The sequence below is a fragment of the Erpetoichthys calabaricus genome, chromosome 4, assembly GCF_900747795.2.
Source record: "Erpetoichthys calabaricus chromosome 4, fErpCal1.3, whole genome shotgun sequence".
Taxonomy (NCBI): Eukaryota; Metazoa; Chordata; class Cladistia; order Polypteriformes; family Polypteridae; genus Erpetoichthys; species Erpetoichthys calabaricus.
The window spans coordinates 114,394,632-114,415,603 of NC_041397.2; the positions used below are offsets into that span (position 1 = coordinate 114,394,632).

Sequence of the window (20,972 nt, forward strand, 5' to 3'; positions counted from 1 at the left end):
AAATCTAAAATGGGAGGGTTTTCCATTTGTATAAAAAAAGAATTTCTTCCATTGGTTGATGGATTAGATCATACTTAGAATGTTTAGATGTGCCTCATAGGTAAATTAATGGAAGCAATTATTAAGTAAAATATCAGATATCAAGCACAGGTGCACTGGTAAACAGCCATCTTAAGTTCAGACGGGGAGATCATATTTCACTAGTATGCTGGATTCTAAAAGGAGGCAACAAAAGTATATGAACAGAGAGGTGCATGTTATATTATTTTACCTATAATTTGAGAAAGCTTTTTATAATGTGCCACATGAGAAATTAATCATCAACCTAAAAAATGGGACAGGGAATGATTAGTTATCAAAGTAAAAGAAGGGAAATTCAAGGCACAGTGTGTTCACGGGTGTAAAATTGGATTAATATCAATAACCAAGGGTTATGGTGAGAGGACATTTTTTCAGAATTAGGTGATGTTAAAAGTGGTCTCCTGAAGCAGAGCTGGGACCTCTGATATTTTGCATATATTAAACAATAAAGTAAACTGGGCGGGGGGACGGGGGTTGATGGATTTTAGTCCTGCTCAGTCCACAAAGCATTTTGATGATTTTCACAAAAAACTAAAATACAAAATACTCATTTTTGACACAGATGAATGATAACAGGATATAAGAGCAAATCCTACAATAAAATGCAATGTTCCACTACCTACATGAACGAGTTTCTGTTCAAAAAATTCAGCCACCATTGTGGCCCTCCAGGACTAGGATTGACCATGCTGATGTGAAACATCCATAAATTCACAACAGAACTCCACCTTTCATTACATTCATTTGTTGTTGAAAACCAAAATGAATAGTATAATTATTTCTTCATTCAGCCTTTGATGAAAGCACAGTAACCCATACTTGGTAAAAATGTTTAGATGTCTGATTCTGGATCATTTTTTTTTTTCTTTTAGTTTGAAGGCAACAATTTGAGACATCTGATAGTGAAGATTTGCAGGGGTTACTTTGTACCAGTTTCTCCAAAGTACTCATATGACCTGCGATATCTGATTACTCATCTTTTTAAAGTAAACCCTCGTGACAGACCTTCAATTAATTCTCTCTTGAAGAAGCCATTCTTAGAAAAACGAATAGTGAAGCATTTAAGTTCAGAGGTAAGTACTAAACACCTTCCTTTAACTTATGCTTAGTGACATGTCAAATATGGCCTAGATTTTATCACTATATACACTGTGACAACTGTGTTGCTTAATATGATGCCCACTTCCCTTTTATTATTTGGTTTAACGGGAGGTGTTAAGCTGTACTCTTCTTTTTGCCTTTATCCACCTCTTTCTACACATTTTTCCCTTCTGAATTGTGGCACTTTTGTTAAACACACCATAAATGATGTTCAAAGTATATTTTGGATATACTATAGGAGAGACAATCTCAATATGCAATAACTAAACTTTTAGATATACTGTTCTGTCATAAATGATATTCAGGAAAGAATGTTCTAATAAAGACTTTAGATTTAAGATTATGTTAGGTGTGATAGAAAGAAGATTGTTTAAAATAAGTGAACTGCTCCAGATTTTTTAGGTACGGTATTTTCTTTGAATTAATATTTATGTTTCTTAAAATAACATAGAACCCTTTCTCTATCGAATTGCTCTTCAAAACTAGTGTTAATTTTATGATGCTTTCATTTATAAAATCTCCGCTATTGACATTTGTGTCAAATAATTATGGTTTCTATTTTGAATTTTCTGAACTGGTCATTCCTCTAATTTTTAGGAAATGGAAGAAGAATTTAGCCATACAGTACTCCACAAGAAGAAGTTTACCACTGCACAATCACCCACTCCTCATCCAGTAAAGGCATCAGGTTGGTTGATCTAACTGATTTTGTTATCTTTAACCCAAAATTCCAACAAAATGTAAATGTTAAACCAAATATATCCTCTTTATATGTTTACTTTTTCCTGTCTGTCATTCAAAGACAAATGTATGTAAGATGTGTACATATGTATGTAAGTCACTAATGCACCAACTGATGGGAAGTCAGTCCATTGTAGTTAAATTAGTGTAGTGAGATAAAACCAGTGTCTATGCACATCCATAAAGTACATTTTGCTTATTATTTGACCTTAATATGATTTTTTGAGACGTGTAGAAAATATATCATGTTTTATTTTGTTTTAGAAATAGAATGTATTTTCAACCACAAAAAGAATTTCAAGCTTTTTAAAATTTGTTTGTTTTTCCTAGATCATTTTATGTCATATTCAGGCTTTTCTTTGCCTTTTAAACCATAAACTACATCCCTGTAGTATGTGAATATCTATTTGCAATAGATATTTAATACTTCATCATAACTGCAGCATTCAAAACACACCACAACTTTCTTTTAGCAGTTAGAGAAGTATTGTGTATGTCAAAGCAAAACAATGACAAAGTAAACAATCATGCCCTTAACTGTACATATACTCATCGGAAACAGATGTGGTGTTAGCACAGCAACGGTTCTGCTGTTACTTTTGGATACCCAGTGAAGGTCACTGGGGTTCGTTGAGGAAACTAGAAATGGTTTGGCACAATCAGAAGTTCTAATATTTTCTGGGGGAAGCATAATTCTGTTACATCTGATTGTATTATATTGTTGTATTATTGTTTGAGAATTAAGTAAACCACTATTCCTTAATATATTTCAGTTTTGTTTTTTTTTTTGTGGCATGTAGCTATCATACTGAAATTTCTATGTACAATAGGAAAGTATGTATACATCTTTGTGATTCTTTGCTGTGTTCTTAATGCTGTAATAATGGCATTTTAAAGTATAATGTATACTGTGTGCCAGATGTGGGATAGCATCCTGGTTAGCAAAATGTTGCTAGTAACACAAGATACAGTGTAATTGAGAAATGAGCCGTAGAGGAATAAGCATATTGTTCAGTTGTTACGCTTAGGTTGTTAATATCCTCAACATTGATTTATGCTTGCTGTGTGCTTATTTAAATGTGAGGCACAGAGCCTTATACTGTTGCAGCACATTGCAGACTTTGTGTTGTCCATTGACAGAGTGGAATAGTGTCTTACATGTCTTCCAGATAATTTGTAGGAAACCTGACACCCAGAGTATTTCCTAGGGAGGCTGTGCCTGACATACAGCATAGAAAACAGGTGTTGAAAAGACATGCTGGCAGCAGTCAGTATACAGTACATAGAACACCTTGCTTTGAAATATCAAACAAGGCACACTAATGTCATATTCTGGAATCTTGGTGTTGTTTAACCTCATATTTAAGGCCTGGGAGGCTAATTTTGCTCTTGGCTGTGTGGAAGGTGACAACATCCCACTTCTTACAACAGGCTCATCTCAAAATGTTACTGTATTATAATCAATGACGTATCAAATCTATTTCTGCATGTTATTTTGCATTTTATTTTAACTATATAATACTTGAAAATGTGTGCAGTGCCTTGAAGTCTAAGTGGGGAGTGTACATATAAATCTGAACTGAAAATTTTAAAACTTGATTCTTCTAATGCATATTACTGTGTAGATTTTGGATATTAATGTTCAAATCATACAGCATGGTGGTGTAGCCTGACAAAGCTTCACCACTTTGATTCCACACTGGGATGATTTGTAGGTGGAATTCATGTGGATTTCTTTTGGGGGCCCAGCTTCTTCTTCTCACAGTCGAATGGTATGTTTTCAGATCGATAAATGAATGTTTTTGCTCTGTTAAGGTCTGGTATCATGTCCAGTGGTGGTTCATAAATTGTTTAAGTTGCTGCTGGCACCACAAAACACCATACAAAACACTGAAAATTATTTAACACAAAGTAGTGTAGAATCAGTTATTGTGCTGTCTGCGCATCCATCTTTTTTCTGAACCTACTTATCCTATTACCAGGTTTCAGGCAACTGAAAGCTATTGTAGTAACATCAACCACAAGCCCAGACTGACAGAAAACCTAAAGACCTAATATGCACACCTTGGAGAAAAACCCCCTTAAATGTAAAATATGCATATACAGTATATACAGGACAATTGCAAAATCCAGACATTGACCATGCTGGTAATCACCCAGCTGTGAGGCAGCAGCTCTAAGCACTGAGCCGTCTTGATTACAAAAAAATAACATTTCTGCAAACAGGTAACTTGTATTTCAGATTAACTTTTCTATAGAGTGTTTATGAGCAGCTTTCCTGTTAACCCTCATGTGTTGCCATCACAGTTAGTGCTATGAAAGTTATTTGTCTACATTGAAAAAACTCTTCAGTGGATATACCATACAATTAGTTAAATTAACTGGTCTTGGAGTGAGTTATTCATTTATATTTTTAAATGTTCGTAGAACAGTAATTTATTCTGGCTTTAAGTGCAAAATGTTTAATTTTAAAATATTTTTGCTGTTTGTTTTTGGATACTGATTAGAGATGATGCCTCACAGGTTCTGGTCTGGTCACAGTTGGGAGTTTTGTCCACGTCCCACCGACTCTATAATCATCTAGTGTGGGTGTGTGCTTTGATGTGCCTGACATTAGACTGGTATTCTTTCCAGAACAGGTTCCCAACTTTGCTTGTGATGCTGCTGCTCCATATGTCTCTAAGCAGTGAACAAGCAAAATGACACCTTTTATTGGCTAACTAAAAGATTATAATATGCAAGCTTTCAAGGCAACTCAAGCCCCTTCTTCAGGCAAGATGAAGGGGCCTGAGTTCCTCGAATGCTTGCATATTGTAATTTTTTTAGTTAGCCAATAAAAGGTGTCATTTTGCTTGACTTGTCACTACGTTCATAATGGCTAACATGGTACACCACCCCAGTACTAAAGCAGTGAACCAAAAAGGTTCAGAATATAGATGGGTATTTGTTTTGATAATTACGCCAACCATATAAATTAAGTACTATTTTACAGCCAACATTTTTGTTCATAAATGAATTTTGTTGTGTGTAGGAAAAATCAGATACCCCTTGACATATCAAAGTGGACTCCAGGAGACTTTCAAAAGAACTAAAGCTGCTTGCTTTCATAGAATATTTTGTTTTTATCTCACACAATGGAATTTTAAGTACCAATCTTGTAGCAGTTCTTTTGGTATCTTGTATTATATGTAAGTATGGCTGTAAGAAATTGAGTAGTCATTTGTTTTTTATTATAGATGTTAAAAGTCATAAGCCCAGGTCCCAGGCAAGACCTCCAGGCACCCCTTTAAAGAAAGTAGATCCACGCAGAAATGAATGGAAGCCTCCTGCCAAGATCTATCAGCAAGATTATAAAGTAGGTTAAACTCATTAATTTCTACAACTTTTCAATGAAGTTCTTTTTTTATTTCCCAAAGCAACCGTGTTGCAGTAATTGTAAATAACCACCAAAATGAATTATATTAATCCATGTATATCTGCTTAGGTAGAAATCCCATTATTGCTTTGCTTGCAATCTCTGTTCTTTACTTTTATGCTCCAACTGCTGTGCTGAACCTATGAATGTAGGGCCAATACATGGATGTTTCCCAGGTGTACCATTCCATCAAGTAGTTAAACGCAACTTGTACTTGATCACCTCTTTAAATGCACATCAGGTGATCTTCAGTTATTATTTTTTACTTACTTAGCTGACACTTTTTCTTCAGTGACTTACAACATTTGAGATATAATTGATTACATTTCTTTTGTTTCTCTAATTGAAGCACAGGCAGGTGAAGTGACTTGCTCATGGTCACACTGTGTCAGTAATGGGATTTGAACACAAGACCTTCAAAGTCCAAAGCTCTAATCACTATGCCACACTGTCTTCAATTGTTGTAGATATCCTAATACTCAAATATGGAAGCAATGATTGTGGAAGAAAATATAATTCAACGAGTTTGTCTTGTTTCTTCCAGTCTTCATTCAGTTGACATCTTTTCTTTCTCTTTTTAACAAACATTATGTGCCAAATGCTAGAATAGTCAGTGAATGCAAATTCACATATGTGCCCAGACCATATATTGCATACAATACTACCAGGTATTCAAGTAGAATATTTTCAACATGAGTTGTTACCATAGACCATTCAGGGGGTTGAAGTACTCTCTATACTATGTCCATGGACATAAATATGAAAAATTGTTGATGATTGTCAACTATTCTGTCTTCTGTCCATCAATGCATTGTCTCTTGCATTGTCTGATGGGAAATTGTTTAAAACAGTATAAACTCATTCATACAGAAATGGGGTTCAAAACACTGAACAAAGGACTTTTTTTAATCAACCATAGATTTCTGTCCTATGTTCACATCACATACCCAGTCATTGTAGACATTATTTATGTGCAGTTTGTTCTTCCTTATCTTTTTCCTGTGGTAATCTGGTTTTCCTCTAACATTTTACAGTTACCCATGTTAGGTTGACTGATAATTTCCAAATTGGCTCCATGTAAGTGTAGATGTATGCATGTGTCGGCCCTGTGATGCACTGGTGGTTGATCCAGAGTTAGTTCCTACCTTATGCCAGACGTTGGGAGGGCATTTTTTCACCCTGCAACCTGTAATTGGTTTAAGCACATTTAAGAATGTCACCTTATATATTTTTGCCACCTCCTGTGTTTATCCACTAAATGTTAATGTTCAGCATTGTAAATAGAAAGTGTGCATCCTTTTGAGGTGTTATAGTCGATCATTGCCTCCAGGGTTTCTGCACCTTAACAGTTGGGTTTAAATACTTACTACATTAGTGTGTGTACCCAGAGATTGACTGTACTTTGAAATGATACATAGATATTTGAAAAAAGTAGATTAAGATTAATAATCTGATAATATAATAAAAAATCAATATGGAATAGTTCATACAGTACTTCCATGTAAATTTTACTTTAATGTTAACATGGAAAAATCACTCAGCTGAAGGTTTTACAATATAATACAATTGATTTTACTCTACAATAATATATAATCAAGTATATTATCTTATATTTATTATGAACACATAGAGCAAAATGAACAGGAAACTGAATGAAGTGAACAATTGAATTAATATTTAATTTGAATCTAATCACATTGGGCCAAATGAATAAACAAGCTTTACTAATAGACAGATTGATACAGGGTAGCTTAAAGCCCCTGTCCACATCGACCTTTGCAGATCTGTTGTGGTGTGTGTGTTTGTGTTCATTTCTTTCTCTTCATCAGCTAGCATGTCCTCTGATTTGTCAAAAAACTGTCAGCTATCTTCACTTATAAATATGTTTGAGTGTGTGAGTACATGTGTGCGTATGCCTGCATATACAATGCTTCCATGTGTACATAGATGCATATTTAAATAATGTATCTCAAAAACTACTCATGCATATTTTTACAAATCAGTAGGCTTGGTTCTATGACTAAACAAAAAATCCAGGTTAAATTAAGCAATTTTTAACACAGTTATCATTAGACATAGGTCAAACCATTTTTAAGGCTATACAAATAAGTACTGGACCAAACTATACCAAAATCAATTGACCTGGAGCATGTAACAAGGAAAACATGATGCAACTTGTTTTTCAGAAGTTATCATTGTACATAGGTTTCCAAACACAGACACCATACTAAAATTATCTTTTCTGGGCATTTTGAATATCATAGAATCACAATGTGAATTTAACTCCGTAGCAAATTTTTGACCCTATCACCAATTATCTCTGTGGCTAAAGATCTGCGCTGGTATCTAGAAGGTTGTTGGTTCCAATCCTATTACTGCCAGAAGGGACCTTACTCTGTTGGGCCCTTGAGCAAGGCCCTTAACCTGAAAAAGTGCTCCAGGTGTGCTGTACAATTGTTGACCCTTTGCTGTGACCCCCTTATAGGTCATGCGACAGTACAATTTCCTCTAGGGAATGAAGAATGTATAGCAAAAAATCAAACAGAAAATATAGACTTAAAAGGTTAGAAACACTTTTCCACTGTAGAGTCTTCTATAGTAGGGCACACCTTACTGACATACTGTATATGTCTTTACAAATTTTTTCATATGCAGCACAAGTCCAGTAATGATCTTTGCTTCTGTCCAAATGCTACTGTATGTTAAGCAAAAATTTTTTATTCCAATAATATTTAAAGATATAAATATATAAGTGTTATAATTAACACATTTCTTTTCACGCTTCAGTTAAAATTAGTAGGAAATATTTGTAACTCATATTAATTTGTAATGTCCCACTTGCTGCTGCAGTGCCATGAAATAATATTTTACCTAGCACATGCACAGTTGATTCTCAAAATAGAATTATGCATTAATGTGCATTTTAAACTATGGGCTGTTATTACATTTCTTTTCAAGAAGAAAGAATCCATAACAAACATTTTGCTCATGGTTAAAAAAGTATACAAAAACAGTACTGTTCCTTTTGGAGCCCTCAGAGATCCAAGGGGAAAAGGTTTCGGAGTGATTTTTAAAAAAATCTTTTTTAAGGTTTTCATCATCAACATCATTTTGCATTTTCAATTTTAAGATTATTTAATCTATTATTTAATAATGGGTAAGTTAGTTGCTTGAAGTATTTGCAGACTTTCAGTTTTCAGTGTCATTTTTCCAAGTGTCTTCTCTGCTCATTGGTAATTGTTAATATTAGGATACAGTTAAGGGAGCAAATTACACATAAAAGAGGCAGATTAAAAGGAAAATGGAAGAGGAGAGTTAAGCATTTAAAGCTAGAGCAAAAATACTGGTAAACTGGTTGGGGCAAAATCTGGCATCCATTGGAGTTCCCAAAAACTGAGTTTGAGAACCACTGATGTAGAAAATGAGGAGTCTAGAAATTGTTTTTATCCAATAAGAATGTTTAGAAAAATCTGTAAAAAATTTTTGCAAAAGAATTGTTGTACAGCTTTATGAGAATAATTAGCAAGTAGAAAGTAGTGAAATATGGACATATCAACTTATCATTACACACTTTACATTCTGAGTAACACCTGGGATTTTTGTAGATGGCCAGTAAATTTGAGTATAACAAAAAACTACTATTGGTTGTCTGAGTGTATTAAGGGCTTCCTAAAAAGTCACCCTGTTTAAGAAATGAAGACACCGAAAAAGACAAAAATATATTTAATATAAGAGGAAAAACAAACACTTGGAAACAAATGAAGTACAAATAAAATGAAATATCAGTAGAAGCCCAAGTTTCCCTATTTTACTAATAAGAGATGCTAAAATCCAAATAATTTGGAAAACATTTAGTATAGGAAATTAGAACCATGCAAATATTTTCACAGAACTTTGTATTTATTGTCAAATTACAGTAACTCAAAATTGTGGGTTGGAATTAGGTTTATTAAACTAGATAAGACCTATTTATGCAACACAGAGTACACCAGTTTTTAGTTTACACACACACATGCACTCATTTCTTAATTGAACAAATCCAAAATAAGTGAATGAACTTTTAAAAGAAAGTTCAATTTACCAAATGTTTATCACTTCAAGGCTATTTCATAAGGAAAAAGAATTCACAGTCTTCAAATGCATGATGTGCTTATGTAATATGAAAATGAAAAGACATGTTCACATAACAAGTACATACTGTAAAGAAAAGTTGGGGAACCACTTGCTAAAATACGAGATGTTAAACCAAACCTGTGAAACAAAATGACCTGCTTAATATATTTTTTCTTATATCACTGCCCGAAACACAGCACTATTCCCTTTCTAACTAAGTAGGATGCAGAGGTTTTAAATCCAGTCATATTAAGTGTAGTTCCACATCTACTATATAATGAAACAGTAAGGTCTGTGTGTATGTCCAGTCCCTCAGAGTAATCTGACTGGTCAGTTTGGCTTTGGTGATAAGTTCAAAAGTGGAAGTGTGAGTGTGAGACACACAAGGAGGAAGAAAGGCATAGGAGGCATTCTGAGAGAGTCGCCTTCAAAGACTGAAAGTATAAAAGTGGACAGAAGGTGAGAAAAGTAACCCCAAAAATAATGACAGAGTCTGAGATGTAGGCTTTATGGATCACTTTGCTATTTTATAGTACTTGATTCAGTTGTGCAATTTTTAATTAAAGTATCAATATGCACTTTGTCAAGGAAGCTATACTACCAGTCAAATGTTTTAGAACACCTCATGAAATCAAAGCATAGAAAAATAAATAATGGCAAATAAAAAATAAGTCAAGGAATCATTAAGTGTACAAAATTTTATTCAAATATTTGATTCATCAAAGTAACCACCTTTTGCTGATATAACAGCCAAACTGTGTTAACCCTTTTGATTCAGAATGCCACTCACTCTGTGCAAGTCACCAACTCTGCCTCCAGCAAAAGAACCCCAGACCATCACACTTCCTCCTTCATGTTTGAGAGTTGGTGTCACACATTGAGGAACCATCTTTTCACCAACTCAACAGCATACAAACACTCTGTGTGATGAACCAAAGATTTCAAATTTTGATTCATCGGTCCATAAGTCTTTTTTCCAGTCTGCACTTGTCCACAGGGGGTATTTCAAGGTCCTATTTTGTTATTTAAGGAAAAACTTTCTTACTGTTATACGCCCTGTGCAGCACAAAGTCTCCTCCTCACATTGAAAGAAATTGAGATTTGCTTTTTTTCGACCACTGTTAAGCTGTGCTTGTGAGTTGTGCAGTTGTGCTCTGAGGTGCCTGTGTCGCAAGCTGACAGATCTCCTCCTATCAGAGTTTTTTCTAGTTTCCAATTGCCTTTGGATTGTGTAGGACACCGTACTCACTGACACTTTGATTTTTTTGCAATTTCTCTAAATAAAAGGCCTACATTTCTAACGGTAATAATGCTCTGAATTTACAAATTTCTACAGTATAGTATTCTCCAAATAGTACTTCAAAGTTCAACCAGTAAGGAAGGGTTACAAAACTTATTACGTGGGTCTATCACAGGTCACTTTGCTATAACATTTGATTTGATTCAGTTTTGATATATGAATTTATAGAATTCACCTGCAATTTCTGAAGGAAGCTATGGTGAAATATTTTTTTCTCTGTAAAGCGCAATTTGATTGACGCTATAAGGGGGAGAAGGGACGGAGCTTAGGTGTTGTTTCTTATTTACTAAATTATAATCAACTTGAAATCAGCTAAATGTTAAAACTGTTTTTATTCACACCCCTAAGCACAAGCCTTATGAACATTACCATGCTGAGCTAGACATGTTACAGAAAAAAGTGCTTGAACAGCAGACACCACAGCACCATATGAATCGTCAAGGAGCCTACCACTTCAATGTTGCCAACCCATATCATAGGTAGGTCATAAAATCAGAACTGGTGCATAGTCAAAGAAATTTGTAATAATTATTATTTGTGAAACTGCTATGTGAAAGTGACTGAGCTGCTTTTCTATGTCTTGCTAAAGAACAAGTTTTTTACTTTAAACCAATTTTCTGTGCTTAGCTTTTTAATTGAGGTGAGGTTAGTAAATGCATGACTACTGCTCTTCAAAGATACGGACTGGAGGAATGAAATAGCATCATTAGCAGAAATTAACAGAACAATGAGTATTCAGGACGAGTGCTACATAAAGTAAGTGTCTTCAAAAGGATGAAAATTTTGTAATAAAAATAGTACTAGGGTGTTGTACCGTGTTAGCCATTATGAATGTAGAGAAAAGCCAAGCAAAATGACACCTTTTATTGGCTAACTAAAAAAGATTACAATATGCAAGCTTTCGAGGCAACTCAGACCCCTTCTTCAGGCAGGTGTTCACCATAGTAGTGCAATTTAATATTTAAGTTTTGTTTTTTTTTTTTATCTGGCCCATGTATATTGTTTATGTACTGTACTAGTACCTGTATACTCTTTATATGACAGTAAATACAATTTGTATATGGAGAGAATTATTATATGAGTTAAAAATATTTTATTTTAGATCCCATTTGATTATAAACTTACAAAAATATAAAGTCATTGCTTTAACACAGACTTATACACTTGAGACAAATTAACAAATGATATCTTTAATTTATGGTTTACGTTTGATACAATATTCAATGACTGTTTAGGCCATCTGCCTCACAGTTTCAGTATTTGTGTTTAAATAATGATTTACCTTCTGTCAACCACTCCATGTTAGTACTAGTTTTCTTTAGGCACTCTGACTGCCACCTAAAAATGTATGTGTTAAGTTGGCTATAAACTGCCTACTGATAGCCCGATGTCTTGTTCATGACTCATTGTTGTCTTGAATTTACTTTAGATGGGACTGGTCTTAGTGACCGTGTAATGAAAAATGTACTAAAATATAGTATATGAGATAATTGGTTAGTGTTATTTTACTCATGACTATATATTTAATAGTTCATGTAGATCACAGACACAATCAGTGCTGTATGAAATAATCTATAATGGAAGATATGGATGGATACATACTATATATACAGTATGTTGTCATCTTGGGTATTTCCTTTCATAATTCATAATTCTCAATTTGATGTTCAAAATGTGCCTTTATTATATAATATATTTATACAATGGAATATAATTTTCTACATTTTAAAACTTTTGATGTGCTTTTTGGTTAATGTGTAGTGTGCAAGAGTTTGCCAAACCCAAGGCAACAAATGCTGTTGTAATTTGTTGTCTTCATTGTATAATCTGATTTTATGGATGCTGTACTGCCTACATACACTCCTGGTACTGTGTTCTGTTTTAATAGGCCTGCTGTTAATAATGATGAGTTCCTGCAAAGACGACATGAAGCAAACCAGAATAAAATTAAAATAGAAAAGCAGCTGGTAAGCATTCATTTAAAGCTGTATCAACTTCCTGGCATAATATCTGTACAAAATAATAATAATAATATTCAAAGTCAAAAGTATAAGAGTTAAAACTATAAGAATAAAGCCAAAAAAGCATATATCACAGGCTGAGACAGAAATCTTGTCATTCAATGTTTACATCAGCAAAGCAATCTGGAAAACAGAATGCAGACTGCAGATCCAGGTAAATGATAAATGTTGGCACCCAAATGGCAGAGCTTTCTCTTTTAACATAAATTGTTTAGTTGATGAGGAGGAATACCAGTCTGCTGCTGCTTTTAACAGTAGACATATTACTTACATTAACGATTTAAGAATGGATAACTTTTATCTTCTTCATTTACAAATAATCAGTATAAAGGGAATATATATTATAACAAAATACTTGAAGTGAAAAATTTGGAGGTGAGGAAATTTGTGTGTGGACTTGATGTTTCATTCTGCCACTTTAAACATTTATTACAATAACATTAGTCATTTCTAGGTAGAATAACGTATTCATATTAATAGAAGGCTTTTTATAACAATAGTAATAGGATGGTGGTGTTGTCTTCTTTGACATTCCAATTGTTAGGTTTAGCTCAAATACCTTCCATTTGCACTTTGTGTTTTATTGTGCAAAATAAAAAGATTTTATAAGAATATTGTTCAATTCATTTGTGTTATTTACTTTTGGTATTTATCTTTGTGTTATTTGCATTGAGTAGTGTTATTTCCTCGCTTGGAAGCAAGTTTAATTCTCAGATTAGGTTCCTTCATTGTCAAGCATGCTCTGTTTATGTATGTATTGTTGTTCCGTGTTTAGTGGCATTATCAAAGGAGCTGTCTATGGAGCCATTAGGCCAATTGCTCCACTCCAGAAACACCTCACCCTCACTCCCCAATCCTGGAGAGATGCTAGAGATATGTTGCATAAGATTTATTTGAAAACTCCAGAACAGATGCTTTTGAGTCGATTAGTTGATAGAGGCCATTTACCTGTATAAGGGTGGATCTGTACATGATCTGTCACCCTAATACATATAGCTAGCCTAGAGTGATGGTGACTGCAAAATCATAATCTTACAAAAGCAGCCACAATCATAAACATATAATAATATAATCAAAATGTCTATGCAATCAAAATGTAATATTCATATTTAAACATTCCCCATTACTGTTTTCTGTTTACACATGTAGAGATCATCAATTTAATTATCTACTAGTGGATGATGTCAGAAAAAATTTCAAACATGAAAGTGACTACAGAAAACGTTTTTAGCAAGCCATTAGTGAGTACTGAAGTGTAATATCAACCACTTCTTAGATGATAGTAAACAATGGATGATAATTCATATTGTCATGTTGATTGCTCTGCGGTGGGTTGGCACCCTGCCCAGGATTGTTTCCTGCCTTGTGCCCTGTGTTGGCTGGGATTGGCTCCAGCAGACCCCCGTAACCCTGTGTTCGGATTCAGCGGGTTGGAAAATGGATGGATGGATGGATGTTGATTGCTTAATTTTTTTTATTATTATTGTTATTATTACATCTGAGGATTTATGAAAAATGAAATACTACAAATACAAGTTTCAAGCAATTACATTCACCTTTTCATTAATCCAAATAGCAAACAAATTACATTCATATTGCTATTATTTCAAGTAGCACAAGTATGCTCTATGAATCTAAATGGAGGAAAAAAAATTAAACAAGTCCACAATGATATTAACTAGTATTGAAAGCAACATCTAAACTGTGTATCCAAGACCAGGTTTCTTGATACATTTGAATCTAGGAATACTAATGATGGTGAGGTATTGAAAGTGGCCAAACTCAGTCATTTTTTGTGGTGTAGTGTAGTGTATTATTTTTGCTCCCTCTCTCTTTTTATGATAAGTATGTGACCACAGGTGTGATCCTCCCATAGTTTAGATAAACTGGAAATGTGAATTAGTCTGATGTGGTTATATGTGTTTGTGTGTGTATAATCGTACTCTTCAATTAACTTGCGATCCATCCTCTAACCTTTCAATATAAATGGAGTGAGATATTAGTAAAATTAATAGTAAAATTAATTATAATATGCTGTAGTATTTTACTTGGAAAATTAATGTATCATGTAATAGACAAAATATTTTTTGGCAACATCTGATATGGCATTGTGAAGGATAGTCGAAAGCCACAAAATCTCATCTGTCGTACACATTATTGAATTGTTCAAACAGGTTCATTGCATTAACTAGACTGATTTACACAACACAGTTAGCAGTTGCTGCTGCCAATAAAGTTGCTCATCCTGTCTTGTCTGACATTATTAGACACCTCCGGGGTCTTGCTTTCATGTGGCATTGACATTAAATCCCTTCCTTTTATAGCTCCTGACTAACAGACAGGAAGGGGAGCTTAGGTTACCTCTTCATGTTAAATGAGAGCCTGTAAGGCTCATATGTGTTAATATGATATCACTGAAATACATACTTGTCTCTTCAAATTTGCTTTGAAATAAGCAGTGATAAACTACATGGAATTTGTGTTGGATTGTTGTTTTATTAATAAATCTACATACTGCACTGCTCTCAGAATCCAGTATGAATCTAATATTATGCCTTCGGTATACACATTTATTAATTTTATTAGCAATAAGCCCCAGCAAAACAAAAATTATGCGCATTTTGAACTCCATCCAGGATTGGCACCTGCGTTATGCCTAAGGCTACCATGCTAAGGTATGGTTGTTCATGATCTTGAAATGGTAAATGTAGATTAAGAAAAAAGCTGTATGGCAGTCTGAATATCAGCTTATTAAAAGTGCATTTCATGGATACAGTCAAATGGTAAAATTGCCTGCAAATTCTAAAAGTGCCTTATAGTGCTTTTTCAGTCTTAATGTGCTAGCGGGGAAAAAACACAGTGAATCTTTATTACATGCCATTATTAATGAGCATTATCAAAAAGCAATTTACAAAACACTAGTGTCCCATCCATGGCTGGTTCCCCATTTGTGCCCAATGATACCAAAATAGTCTTTTACTCACCAGAATCATGAATTACATAAGTTGGTTTTATAGGGTGGTGAGCCCATGGGAAGGGGGACCCAGTTGCCTCTTCGGGCTGTGCCCGGCCGAGCCCCATGGGTGCAAGCCCGGCCACCAGGCGCTCGCCAACGAGCCCCACCTCCAGGCCTGGCTCCAGAGGGGGGCCGCCGACAAGTAGCCACCCATGGAAAGCACGCACCGCTGACAAGTAGCCACCCATGGAAAGCACGCAAGACAGCCACGCCCACCAACTCTAAGACCATTGGATACGACGACAACTCGCAGAGCCACGACCACCAACTCGGATGCAGCAACTCACAGAGCAGAGCGTCATTCGCTTTCATCTCTGCTACACTCCACATGCACCTCTGAAGAAGTATGTTTGTCGCGGATGTGAATTGCTGTATGCGCCGTGTAGAACAGTTTGCGAGGGGTATCCCATGGTCTTACAGTTGGTGGGCGGGTCTCTGTTAGTTGCTCTTGTGAGGTTCAGTCTCTCCCTGTGCATTTCCTGTGCGACACACACACACACACACACACACACAGAGGCAGCGCGAGAGAGAGAGCCGCACACACACACAGGCAGCGCCAGAGAAAGACAGATGCACACACACACACACAGAGGCAGCGAGAGAGAGAGCCACGCACACACACAGGCAGCGCCAGAGAGAGGCAGAGGTATACACACAGGCAGCGCGAGAGAGAGACAGACGCACACACACAGGCAGCGCCAGAGAGAGAGCCAGGCAGCGCCAGAGAGAGACAGATGCACACACACACAGAGGCAGCGAGAGAGAGAGCCACGCACGCACACAGGCAGCACCAGAGAGAGAGCCGCGCACACACACAGGCAACGCGAGTGAGAGAGAGGGCTGGACTCATAAGGTAGGAAGGCAGTTAAAGAATGCACTGGGCTTGATTTTGTTTTCACTTCTGTTTACAGCGATCGGTTCGTAGTGTACATTTTTGAAATGTTACTTTTCTTGGTGGTCTATTAAATTACATATTTTTTCAAATGTTTATTTTTTGTTGCTATAGCGCAAACTATTGCAGTGTTAGTTTTCTCTGTTGTTCAAGGTTTTCTCAGTGTTATTCAATGTTTTTACATTTAGTTTACAATTACACTGTGCATTCTATGGTTTCATTAACTATATTTGTGCTTAAAAACTTACAAAAATATATATTTACATGCAGTTCGTATGGTCTGGAATGGATTAATTGTATTTACATACAATCCTATGGGAGAAATTGCTTCGGTTCACGACCAAATCGGTTTACAACCAGAGTTTGGGAACGAATTATGGTCGTGAACCGAGGTTCCACTGCATTCTTTTCGGTTATGACGCATGACCGCGTCCACCATCGCAAATTGTTTTACACGCCATGGTCTTAGAGTTGGTGGGTGGGTCTCCGTGAGTTGCTCTTGTGTATGCTTCAAGAACGAGGGTGGACGCGGCAGGACCATCTAAGAAGAGGCATGTTTGTCGCGGATGTGAATCGCTGTATGCGTTGTGTAAACGTTTGTTTGTCGCAGATGTGAATCGCTGTATGCAGCATGTAAAACAGTTTGCGAGGGGTATCCCATGGTCTTAGAGTTGGTGTGTGGGTCTCTGTTAGTTCCTCTTGCGAGCGGGCACATGACCAAGCAGTGTGTATGCTTCGAGAGCAAGGGTGGACGCGACAGCACCATCTAAGAAGAATCATATTTGTCTCGGATGTGAATCGCTGTATGCAGCATGTAAAACAGTTTGCGAGGGGTATCCCATGGTCTTAGCAGTGTCTATGCTTCGATGTGAATCGCTGTATGCAGCATGTAAAACGCTGTATTGTATGTTGCCCTCTCCAGAGTAACATCTTTTCATTCACCTACAGTCGTATCCTCAAAACCAGCCCCATTTGGACAACTGTGTCTTTCAGGAAGTGTTCACCCATCAATACATAATTATGTGGCATATGCTACGCCACGGGTTGGCTAGTTTTTTATATTATTTTATTATTTTAATCCATCCATCCATTATCCAACCTGCTATACCCTAACTGCAGGGTCACGGGGGTCTGCTAGAGCCAATCCCAGCCAACACAGGGCGCAAGGCAGGAAACAAACCCCGGGCAGGGCACCAGCCTATCGCAGGGCACACACACACACACCAAGCACACACAAGGGGCAATTTAGAATCGCCAATGCACCTAACCTGCATGTCTTTGGACTGTGGGAGGAAACCGGAGTACCTGGAGGAAACCCACGCAGATACGAGGAGAACATGCAAACGCCACGCAGGGAAGACCTGGGAAACGAACCCAGGTCTCCTAACTGCGAGGCAGCAGCGCTACCCACTGTGCCATCCATTTTATTATTTCATTTGGCAAATTACAAAGGCACAAATGTTAATTTAATTGTAACTCTTAATTATAGTATGATTGATATTGGTTGTGCATTTTTGTATGAGTGGGTTTCTGTCTTGCACCTGAAGGTGCTAGCAGCCTCCCTTCATTTATTGAAATAAGTAGGTTAAAAGTTGATTGTTGATATTGTGATGGATGGCCGGCTTCATATTCCGGCCCTCACTCCCAGGCCGCCAGGAGGAGCTCTCCCGACAGCATGGACGGGCCCCGAATTCCAGCAGGGCCTCATGGACTATGTAGTTTTTATGCACAGCCCTGCTGGATAGCTTGGGGACCACTGGGAGTCGCTGTAGGGAGGCTCATGGACTCGTATGTGCCCTATAACCTGGTAGTACGCCCTGGTCACGTGAACAGGAGAGATGACGTACTTCCAGGTTGAAGAAAAGGACTTCTACCCTGACCCAGAAGTAATAAGGACTTGTGGACTATTGGGCAGGAACACCTCCGGGTCAGGGAATATAAAAGGACTCTGGGAAAGCCCAGACACTGAGCTGAGCTGGGAGGTAGGGTGGCGAAGTGTCTGGGAGAGGAGGAGTGATTATTATTGTGCTTTATTATTGGTTTATATGAGTAGTGTGGAGTGGAGGGTGCTTTGTGCACGTGATTGCAAAATAAAAGAGTCTTGGACTTTTACCTGGTGTTTGGAGTGGTGCCTGAGGGTTCAAGAGGTGGATCAGAACCTCAACTGCTACACTGGCGTAGTCGGCAGGATTATCTGGCCGTCTGTTGGCAGAAAACCTGCATTTAAAACAAATATTGTGTGGGCAGGAAACCCTAAGAAGGTCCCTCTTCAACGCACGGAGGTGCAAACACCTCCCACTACAGAGAGCGCTGCGACTGTGAGCTTTGCTAAACTTCAGACCACGATGGGGAAAAAATCCGGAAAAAAGAATGGGCGTACTAAGTGGGTGCAGACCCTGACAGAAGCCGAGAAGACCTGGACTTACCTGACTGGGAGTGAGGAGGACTGGGCACTGATAAAGGCTGAACGAGCTCGAGTGGCGCAACAGCAGGAACGCTGTCAGCCATCGGACACGCCGGAATCCCTAAATAGATTGGGAACACCGCTGCCTAGTCTGGAGGTATGTGCCGGGAAAACGCCCGAAGTGCCGGGGAGTTTTTATTCCTATTTTGCAGAAGCCTGCTTCCAGAAAAAAAGCGGTGGGTTGGATGCCTGCCTCATACCTCAGCAAGATGGCCGCGATAACCAGAAGGCAGGCCAGGCTAGGAGTCGGCAAGCAACGAGCCCATTCGAGGGATACGACCACGTGACCTCGCGCGATGGATGCCGGGACGGAGAAGGTCAGTTTGGGTCCTTCGGTGAGGTCATTATTTCCCTGATGGTTCTGAGCTCCCTGAAAAGGAAGGGGGAGGCGAGCGAAGCAGCGCCGGAATTAAATAAAGAGGAAGAGGAGCGGAATGTGACTGAACGGTCTGCCGACAAATTAGAAAAGGCAGATCGCAGTCGGCCGTTGGAGGCCACCCGATCCTCTTCGGACTCCAAGTCCCAGGAGCCTTTGTGCGACCCAGCAGAACACGTGCCAGAAGTGGACATGCTCATGGGCTCCCGGCCGGCAGGTAAGGAGAAGGCGGAAGCGAAATTACCTCCGGCCGAAGTAAATAACTTTGTGGACGTGCAGGACCTCGAGAAGTACCTTGAGCCCGTATATACTTGTGGAACGTGTGGAAGAGCTGGGAGCTACAGCCGAGGCGCCGCTGAAAGGACTACTGGAATACCTGCGGCGATTAGGCCGAGAAGCCCCAGTCTTGATTGATTCGGCGGTACAGGTAAGCCGTACCGTATATCATAAGGGGACGCAGTGCGATCCGGGCCCGCAATTAATAAGTAGCGGGTGCCAAGTCACTGCGAACCCGACAAGTAATTGTGGCACGATAACCGAGTGGTCGGGGAAAGGAACGAACGAGCCGGGGCAAGCGTATGACGCGGCCTCCCGGAGCGATTCGGACCTCCAGACCCCGACCTGTGTTATAAGGGAGTTGTCGCTGGTAACCGGAGGGGCGGGGGAAGCGCCAATCGAACCGATACAGCTGAAAAGTGCTGTTACCCGGAGCGATACGGTGCTGAGGACGCCGCCTCCTAAGAAGCGAAGGTCAACGGGTGTGCTGACAGCAAAGAGGCTCTCTTTTACCAATAGAGAGACTCAAGCTGTGCACAAGCCCCAGAATAAGCAGGAGATCCCCAAAATAAAACGCGGGTCTCCTGACAAGATGGACAAACGGGCTGAGAGCAGCGAGGCGGCCATAAAACCTCCCTTGGCGGAGGAAAGGGCAGAGTTGACAGAATTCCCGAGATGTTTCCGGTCTCAGGGAGAAAGACAACCGGGAGGACGACGACGGTGTTACAACTGTCATCAGCCGGGCCACGTTTGGCGAAGTTGTCCTCGGAGGACAGGGGAACAGAGAGACAGACAATACACCGTTCCCCCTAGGTTCTCTGGGGGCCCTAGACAACACGGCCGAGGCCCGACTGACGCGTCCTCCTGGAGGAGGACATCCCTCGCGGGGCTGGACGCTCCGCCCCAGTTGTCGTCGCTAAGGTGGGGGGGATTGTGATGGATGGCCAGCTTCATATTCCAGCCCTCACCCCCAGGCCGCCAGGAGGAGCTCTCCCGACAGCATGGACGGGCCCTGAATTCCAGCTGGGCCTCATGGACTATGTAGTTTTTATGCACAGCCCTGATGGATACCTTGGGGACCACCGGGAGTCGCTGTAGGGAGGCTCATGGACTCGTATGTGCCCTATAACCTGGAAGTACGTCCTGGTCACGTGAACAGGAGAGATGACATACTTC

General features: G+C 38.6%; 2 protein-coding genes across 2 annotated transcripts in view; one reads left to right on the top strand and one right to left on the bottom strand.

The window, feature by feature from the left end:
• alg11 (ALG11 alpha-1,2-mannosyltransferase) overlaps positions 1–20,972 on the bottom strand; it is a 357,044-nt gene that overhangs the window by 287,521 nt on the left and 48,551 nt on the right. The window lies entirely within an intron of this gene.
• LOC114650206 (serine/threonine-protein kinase Nek5-like) overlaps positions 1–20,972 on the top strand; it is a 78,444-nt gene that overhangs the window by 26,164 nt on the left and 31,308 nt on the right. Inside the window, exons 9-13 of the mRNA XM_028799694.2 lie at positions 954–1,154; positions 1,780–1,870; positions 5,160–5,278; positions 11,100–11,230; positions 12,640–12,718. Of these exons, the coding sequence (XP_028655527.1) occupies positions 954–1,154; positions 1,780–1,870; positions 5,160–5,278; positions 11,100–11,230; positions 12,640–12,718 (621 nt within the window). The remainder of the gene's footprint in view (positions 1–953; positions 1,155–1,779; positions 1,871–5,159; positions 5,279–11,099; positions 11,231–12,639; positions 12,719–20,972) is intronic.